Source organism: Trematomus bernacchii, unplaced genomic scaffold (genome assembly GCF_902827165.1).
Source record: "Trematomus bernacchii unplaced genomic scaffold, fTreBer1.1, whole genome shotgun sequence".
NCBI classification, from domain to species: domain Eukaryota; kingdom Metazoa; phylum Chordata; class Actinopteri; order Perciformes; family Nototheniidae; genus Trematomus; species Trematomus bernacchii.
In genome coordinates, this window is record NW_022987648.1 from 6,116,554 (window position 1) to 6,126,201 (window position 9,648).

The window sequence follows — 9,648 nt, forward strand, 5'->3', positions numbered from 1 at the left end:
AGGATTCATCTCTTGAAAGGCAAAAATAATCTGTCAGGTGTCTTGACCTACAGACATGACCTCTTGAGAGACCTATTAGACCTTCCTAAAATTAACCTGGGACTCATTTCTCTTGTGTACTGCTTACTCACAGCACGAGTAAGCAAAAGTAAACATTCATTAGCAAGGCTTTAATGCCATGAAATGTTCTACAGATGTTCAAGTTCTTAGAGGATGAATACTGGTGACTGTGAAGATCCTTTCACTTTGCATCTTGCCACCATTGGATGAACATTTAAAGTTGAAGTCAAATGTCTTTACATTGTTCCCAGAGGATGATTCCTGATGACCGTGATAATCCTTGCTCAATTGCCTAATTATTTTGATAACACCAGTCTTGTTTTTTCACAAGAAATATCAAGGTTTGAGTGTTAACAACATTTTTTTGCCCAGCAGAAACACTAGAAGGGTGTGACGCTTGGTTGTTGGAGTCGGACAAAGAGATTGGATATCAAAAGGATCTCAATGAGGACACCGGAGGTACGTATTGATACCTCGTGTAAATGCAATCGGGTTACAACATGTTTTATTTAGTTATTTATTTGGGTAAATCAACTTTTGGTATACTTAGTATCAAATAACCAGAATTCAGGTTCATATAATTATCACAAATTTGTATGCAGCTCTATAATGTGTCATTTAATGAGCATTCGTGAAGAGGTATACAGGTTCTATCCATTCAAATTCTATTAACTTTGCGCAACAGGAACCCTTTCCAATAACAAGGTCTCCAGCTGCCTTGGACTTCTCCTTTACCCCCTAACATCCTTCTTCCCGTTCTCTCACTCTCACTTCCTCACCTGTCAGAGGTGGAATGTCGCTGGCGGATACAGTCCTCCAGGGTCCGACTCCTGACAGACGCAGCGATGCTCAGTCAAAACGTTTCCCAGCTCCTGTTCAAGAAGCAGCCTGAAACAAGCAGCAGCAGCCATCTCTGCAGGACACAACGGAATGAAACGATGCACATGGGCATGATAAACTGAATACTGGTGCATGCTGTTTACAGCGGAGGTAAAAAGAACAATGCTGATAGGCACATCACAATAAACCTGTTTTATGGCAGACATTCTTTTTTCCTGCTACATCTCACTATCTAAAGAGGCAGAGATGCTTGAAACCTTTCCGTCGGATGTCTGTATTTATAAGCAGCTGTTACATTTAAATGTAAAGTCAAGAAGTGAAGTAATTTTTGTGCTGGCTATAACATTGACATTGAATTGACATTTATAGGTAGTACCTCAGTTTAATGGCACTTTTATACTCTTTAATTACTTTTTTTAATACACATGTCATAGTATTAACGTGAAAGTTAAGAGTTGGACACTGTTGGAGATTTTTAGATTTATAAAAAGTTCATGTCACTTTGCAGATGGAGACATCACAGTTGTAGGAACACGCATGAGAATGGAGATTACTGTTTAAATTGGTTCCGTCTACTAAATCTACTATGATGTATACAACCTACATTAAATTTGATATTAAACTTTTGCTTTTCTCATTTAAAGATCCTTTCAGACACTATTCCCCTCTGTCAATAAAAAGCATTAAAGGGGAGAAACCAAGAAACCTTCCCCCGGGAGAGAGGTTCTGTGGATCCACTCTGCGTGGCAGCTTTCCAGCTCTCAGCAGGAAAGGAAGTGGCTCTCAGGGGCAGTGCTCAATTCGCCCTCTACTGGGCGGAAGTCAAGCCTCAATGAGGCCGTCAGTCGAATAGGTCATGCTGTCAGAGCACACCAGAGTTCACATCCTCTCATTAGACAGCAATACTTCCAACATCCCTTCACTGGATAAAAAGCAAAGTCAGGGGAATTGGTCTGAATTGCACCCGTGACAAAACAGGCTTATGTTGATGGGATTGTGCAGGTGTAGTCAGGTAGACAGTGTGTGGTGTGTATGTATTTTGACTTTTTTCCACACACACCAACCCATCAAGTGCACACACTCACACATTGCCTTCCTATCAGTTTACACCCATTTGTAGAAGACATAAAGATTCCCAGCTGCTGGAGTGTGAGAAGTGTGTGCTGCGATGTTTGTTTACAGGTTGTTGTGTTCCGATACTGAAACATCGAGTATTGATATAATCAAAGTCAGCAGAATGATAAGAACAAAACCAACTCCATTTAATTATTTTCTAATGTTTTATAGTTGCAAGTGGTCATTTCATATTTTGTATGCTTCATAACTGAATTCAAGAACCCATTGTTCTCCACATATTCTAGGAACATAGATGTACTGAATACTGAACTAAATGTACCTGAAATTCAACACTATAACCTTAAAACTCTGACTTTCTGAATGTAACGCAGGAACAACATACTCACACAAGCCGTATTCAACAAACAAGCATAAACTTTATTTGTTAAAACAAGTATATAGAGTTTCTGTATTACATCTTTCATCTTGCTAGATTGTGGTTTTATACATTTACCAACAGTGGTTTAGAAAGGCAACTCCTTATGGAAACAATGGCATATGTATACAATACAAATGAGCAAACATATCAAAATCAGTTTTTACAACTTTTGTAGCAACCAATTCTTTCTATTGGTGTGCCATAGTGCAAACTGTGTTGTTGGTGAGACAGAGTTTAAGCATGATCTCAAAATTCACACATCTCATTTCCTCTGTCTTAAACACATTCTTTATTTGTAGGCTGCATTCATTGTGCCTTCAGTTCAAGTCCTTCCCGTCCAGTCATGTGAATTTACAATCAGAATAGTTCAAGTGTATCGGGCAGGTCAGGCTATCGCGTTGGAGAGTGAAGATAATGCTGAGCAAGAACGCTCCTTGGTCGGGTTTGTACACAAAGACGTGTCGAGACCTTTAGTGGTGCTTCACACAGGTGGAACATTGTTCATAGGAATGGTCAACCACCAAGTCACCACCACACATTTAAGTTTGATCCTATACTAGAAAGATGATTTTCCAAATTACTTATGTTGCAATGTTTGACCAGGATTATTTAAGAGGCTATAAAAAGAATCCGTTTTCATATTTGTATCGACTCCTATGAACCTTCGTGTTCCACCAGTATGAAATACCACTCTCAAAGTCTCCAAAAACTTTAGAAAAGTGAAGAGTTTCACTCTAATATGATTATCGAGCATCACACAGCTTAGCAGAGAGTTTAAGAGCTTGTATGGAGGGTATGAGTGGAGTGGATGGCGTATGAGTATAATCTGTCGGCATGTGGATATAAATGGACAGCACAGAATACAGAGGAAAACAAGTTTTGGATAACTTTGATCATTTCTACATTCACTCCAAGGTCCAGCAGGTGTGTGTGTGTGTGTGTGTGTGTGTGTGTGTGTGTGTGTGTGTGTGTGTGTGTGTGTGTGTGTGTGTGTGTGTGTGTGTGTGTGTGTGTGTGTGTGTGTGTGTGTGTGTGTGTGTGTGTGTGTGTGTGTGTGTGTGTGTGTGTGTGTGTGTTTTCCACAGCCATTTGACCTGAAGCCTCTATGGCTAAGATTTCAAGGGGTGGAAAGAAAAGTAAGAGCTGTGGCGGGTGTGAAAGCGCTGCCCTGCCGAAGGTCAGGCTGTTTCTAATCTGGTTCTATTGCACCGTGTTCTGCAGGAAAGCATTGGAGCTGGTGGGTTGGTTGTGTCAAAAAGTCTGAAGATGGAGGGCGGACTGAGCTGTGCCCCCCCCCCCGTCCCCCGTCCCCCATCCCCCCGTCCCTCTCGCCAGGATCTTCGTCCCAACTCAAGAGCATCCACAACGATCCACCACCATGGAAGGGATCTTGCCGTAGATGATCTGTTCTTTTCGGTTAAAGTAGAGCATGTTGATGGGCGACATCTTGGTGGGGGTGCAGCAAGGGCCTGCGGTCCCTCTGGGGTTGGCCTTGTTCACCAGGTGGGTGTGCGGATACTTCTGCAAGTGCATGTACTCACACTCCCCGGAGCAATAGTTGGCCTTGTAGCGCTTTGGGGCAATAATCCAGTCCCAGCCAAAGTCTTCAAAGTCCACAGTGAGCGGGTAGCGGCAGCAGCGGGACTCGGGAGAGTTCTCGTCACAGTCCAGGCCAGAGTCTCTCCTGAGGCGCTTGGGGCCCTCAGAGATCTTCACCTCCATGAACGGTTGCTAAAAACGAGAGATCATGTGTGAATACTTAGACATCAGCTGGGTTTCAGAAAAGGAAGGCGGGTGACAGCATTCATTTTACATCTTTTACTTTGGTGCCCTTTGGCAGCTGGTTTTTAAACACGGCACGGTAATATTATGAAACTTTGACTTTTTTAGGAAATTAAATCATATGATGGTTGGTTAGCCACAGCCGTCGAGGTATTCTAATTGCCCCAGAGCCCGGTGCCAGCTTTTGAGCTGTATGATAAGTGTTTGTCATTGATAGCAACAGTGTGTGTGTGTGTGTGTCTGTGCAGGCAATTAGTCTGATTTGCACAGTCACACAGAACACTTTGAGGAATGTGGGGCAGGTGAACTTTTATGTAATCAAGCAATAAGATTTGAGGTTATTGTGGGCCGGGCATGTGTCCAAATGCAGGTGTGCGCCTGCATGGAGTCTGTGTTGATTAACAGCTTTCAAAAGTCTTAAATCTTGATTCCCTTTCCGAGCAGTGAGATGCATGAATGTTTAACCACCTGCTGACTCTGCAAAGCCTCTCTGCACACTACTGCCTCAGGGCAGTAAGATACAGAATCCAAAATGTCTCTTTAAACAGAGTTAGAACTGGACTTTTAGAAATGAGCGATTGATGATCTGGTCCCAGATCTAATTCACCTGTTACAGCAGTAAATATAACATTTTGTGATGAGACAAACGGCTTGTTATCCCTTTAAGTAAAACAAACTTGACCATAATCATACAGTTTAATGTAAATTAAGGTTTAGCTCACCAGTCCCTCCTCTCCAGGCTCTGTGGAGGTCACGGCCAGATCATTTCCCCGCGAATCGAATGCGTTAATCTCGATGCCCCAGTTGGTCTCCGGCTGCCGCAGCCACACAGCCAGAACCTGTTTGACGTCTATACTCTGCCAAGAGCTGACCCCGGCATTCACGTCGATCTTCAGGGAGCGGATGCGTATGTGCCTGCTCCCGTCTGTGACCGGCATCAGGCGGGAGATCTGCAGGAACACGGTGGTCGCCTCGTCCGCAGGGCGCAGATGCACCCATAGCTGAGCGCGCACTATGCGGTTGGCTTGAAACTTTTGAGCAAAAGAGAAAAAGCAGCACTTTGGTTCCCCATCCACTTGGGCGACGGACTCGGCTGCAGAAAAGAAAGAGACAGAAAAACCTTTACAGACAGAAAATAGAAATTCTTAACACGACATTTAAACTCTAGAAGTGGGCTGTTACAGTTTAAAAACCCTGACATTTGTGCGCGTAATGACCTGGCGTAATGACGCACCGACCCATACAACAGTTTCAAATCTAGATAATGTTGATACTTGCCCACTTTTGTTATCAAAAGCAGCTGAAGCTCCGCGTTAAAAATGAACTGCGTCTCCCGTGCGGTCAGTCCCGTGAGTAAAACCCCATGTTGGAGACGTCTGAGCGCGTCCTTCTTATTATTCAAAAAAAACCAACGAAATAAAGACTTACGTTCAGTGGCTATCATCATCATCGTCTCCGTGGTGGCATGCTCGTCGTCCTCCTCCATAACCACCTCTCTGTTGTCATCTCCCAGCACGTCGTACTGGTCGAGGAGCTGCTGCAGCGGCGGCGCTTTGGGCAGGAGCTGCTTCACGATGTCTCGGCTGATGTTCGGAGCTTCTTTCATCCGCAGTTTGCTCAAAATCTGAGATTTAATCGCGTTTAGTCTCATGGTTTTGATCTGCTGCCGGACATCGCAGGTGGCGCACTGCTCCGCGTCCTCCGGGTTAGAGGCGGAGGGCTGCTGGTGCGTCTCTTGGTCACTCAGAACTACTGGACCCAAAGCAATGAGCAGGCTGAGATACAGCACAATCTGAGACAGATGCATTGTCTCTTAGGTGTTTGAGTTAAAAGGATCCCTGGGTGTGTGCTGGACCTGATGCGCGAGCGGACTGGGATGGATTAATGTCCCACAATGATAGGCATCATACTTTATCAGCGCACACCTTTTTATACTCCAACTTTAGCCTCTTTTGTGTCGTCAAAAACTATGATTGGCTGGACAGGCAACAATGAATTTTAACCGACTGACATGAACACTTTTTTTCGTTGTCAAACCATAAAGGGATGGAGGCTGTGAGCATGTGCAACACGTGTCCGCAGATACACAAATTCACTTTCCAGCACGGATTGCGCAATGAGCGGAGAGGCGCCCACGGACTGTCTGCGTTATATGTAACGTTTAGATGAACCTGATGAAGTTACATCACCACACATTAACACCAGACAACCAAATGTGGACTTCATAAATGGAAGTAGCACCATACTCGGATCAGAGTGTAGCCTAATACGTGTTTGAGTTCGCACGTTGAGAAAGATACAACCTAAAATGTTTGTGTCAGAAGTGTTTTAACTGAAGACAGGTATGTGCGGCTGGGCCAGCATGTTCCTGGAAATACATTTTATTAAGAGCTTTTATTTGAATTTATAAACATAATGTTATAGTATTTCTTCAAAATTGTTATTCAAATGTTCTTCTATTTTATAGTTATGTTTCTTGATTTGTGGATGGGCTTTTATTTGTATACACATGCATACATTTACAATTTTTGTAAACTCCCTTTCAAGTCTTTTTATACCATTATTGGCCCATATCAATTCGGAACTGATGCATCTTTCCATGTTCAGGATTTAAAAAATAAATCAGCAACGATAAAGAAAGAAACCTTAATCCTCTTGTTTAAATCGTTGTTGGTGAAACCAGGGAGTAGAATATGAGAGGATAGCGCCACCGTGTGGCAAGGACACATCATCCATGACACCTGTCATTATCAACAACAAGCAATCACATGGCGACCTGAACATGGGTGGAGAAATGAAATACAGTCAGGAACAGAGCCAAGCTTCGAACACTTGGCTAGATAAATACGGGGATTGATAAACCATTTATTATTACTTTTATAAACACATCTGAATGTATAAAAGGCTACTAAATACATAATGTAAAGAAATAATTAATATTGTACAAATGTTTTTAATGTTGTGACATTTTTCATGATATTTTCAAAATTCTATATGGTTGCTTTTTAAAATATTTTCTGAAATTCTATACCATGAATGCTTCCTGATATTCGACATTATATGCTATGACTTTTTCAAAAAACAATACCAGGTTTTTGTCATGATCATTTCAATATTTTACCTCATACTACTGTATAATGTATTTGTTCCTCTTTTCCAACATATTATACATACATACTGTCTTTAATTTGACATGGTGTACTATGACTTTAATTTACCTTTTCAAAACATACTATACTTTTACTTTTTCAACATAATTTGACATGCTATACTATAACTTTATGCATCATATTTACAACCTACTATGTAACGTGACTTTTCCACGTTTTTCATTTTTCATTTTTATACATTCTATACCATGACTTTTTTTCATGATAATCTACTTTCATACTATACTTTGACTTTTGTCTTCATTTTTGGTCCGTTTCATTACATTTCAACACACTACACTATACATTTTGTAATGATATTTTCAACATATAGGATATACTTTACTCTGGCTTTCACATATCTTTTACTATTTTTCATGATATTTTATAATAATGCTATGACTTTCTACATGATATCTTCTAAAGAATTTACCACAAGTCTATTGTATTTTTCAAAATACTATACTATGACATTTGTATATTTTTTGACAAACTATTCTATGACTTTTTAACAAATGTTTTGACATGGTACACTGACCTTTTTCATTATATTTTCAAGACTTTTTTCGATACACTACACACTATTCCTTTTCCCATACATTGACATACCATACTATAGATTTTTCAAAATGATTTGCTTTGACTTTTATTAAAGATAGTTTCACCATACTATACAAATGTATACTTTTTTATTTCACGTGTTACTACAAACACTACTATTTGTTGACATACTATGCCAAGACTTTTTCATGATATTTTCAACGTACTTATACTCTCTTGCTTTTCAAACCTTTTGAATTTCACAACATAAAGATGGTGGCATTCAATGTGACTGCATCTCAGCGGTCGCTTGTATAGTTTAGTGTGTGTTCTCTTTGGCTAAGCTCCAATACACCTTGGTAAACAACAGACACTGAGTGAATGATAGCGTTATAATGCAACCTGGACTATCCATTTATTCATTTCTAAGATCAACAAAGTAATATACCCAGTAATAAAAACAAACTAAACACATAATGGGAGAGCTGTTTAAAGAGAGTAAAGGCAAGATACAGAACCTACAACTTAACTGAAAATGTGTAACTCTTGCAGCCACAGAGTGATGAGTACAGTTAAGGACCTAAGAGCTTAGGTCTGAATAATAGAATTGTTTATTTATTTTTAAGTTAACCATTTACCTTGCTACGGCTATTTGTGTTCCTGTGCCCTTTTCCCTCCAGTAGATCTGCCCAGGTGTGCTGCATGGCTGTAACGAGGCGCATGGCGAGGTGCACCTGGGAAGGAAGAGCTCCAGAGCTCCAGAGCTCCAGAGCAGCAGAAGAGGAGGCCGCTGGACTGCTGGGTTTCTGCCTTTCAGCCTGGGATTCATATTTGTACATTTTGCATGTTTCATTACAATTAATCCTATGGATTTGATTATTTTAAAGGAGTCTTTATGTGGTGTATTTGGTGGAATTGTGTTAGCCCTAAGGGTTGGGCTTAACAACCTAATTCTTATTTAACAATTTACCTGAATCATTTGGAAATGGTGTTATTGTTGCACTGTGAGCGTATTTTAAAAATAAGAGCTCTGTACAAAACATAATAATAAAACAATATGAATATATGTGCCTCTTGATTTTTCAACAGAGAATATCAACAGCAGCATACACCTTAGAAACCCAACAGAGACATTTCCTCTAGTGTTGACTTTTTATCTGAAACAACTTCATAGTTGGATCCTGAAAACATTAAAGAAATGTCTATTTACCTTTTAAGTGAGAGGTCCCACTTGTCCTCGGGCCCCCTCCCCTCTGCTAAAAAGAAAGAGAATAAGGGTTCAAATGTTAAAATAACTTGTGAACAGATGAACTGAACATCGAAAAATCTGGTAATAGCATTTAATATTTAGATTTAACTTTTTGCACGAGGTAACGCTTAGTTTGCTCTCCCTCATGTGGTCTCCCCTCCTCTCCTCACCTGTCTATACCTCTTAATGTCTTTCATTTTGTAAAGCACTTTGAATTGCCTTGTGTTGAAAGGTGCTATATAAATAAACTTGCCTTGCCTATAAAATAAACAAATGCAGACACAGGTAAATAAAAGGTGAAATGTTAAAACATATATTTACCTTTGATATGAGAAGGTGCCTCCCCCGCCTCTCCTCTCCTCTCCTCTGCTCTATACTCTTCTCTTTCTCTTCTCTTTCTTCTTCCCCTTACCGATTTTCTAGTCTCTTTCTGTGTCTTTTGTCTCTTCCCTATTCGTCTTGTTACATTTTCTCTCTATTTCAAATTAAACAACCCTTTCCTGCCATGTAGACCTCTCTAATGGGGTTTAGCT

General features: G+C 40.6%; 1 protein-coding gene across 1 annotated transcript; it reads right to left on the minus strand.

Annotated features, from left to right (window-relative positions):
• Positions 1–3,731: 3,731 nt before the first annotated feature.
• On the minus strand, positions 3,732–6,393 carry mstnb (myostatin b). The gene is made up of 3 exons (XM_034134177.1): positions 5,606–6,393; positions 4,900–5,270; positions 3,732–4,126 (listed from the first exon to the last, which is right to left on the minus strand). Exons 1-3 carry the CDS (start codon positions 5,982–5,984, stop codon positions 3,746–3,748), a joined length of 1,131 nt encoding a protein of 376 aa, XP_033990068.1. The 5' UTR covers positions 5,985–6,393; the 3' UTR covers positions 3,732–3,745.
• Positions 6,394–9,648: the final 3,255 nt, after the last annotated feature.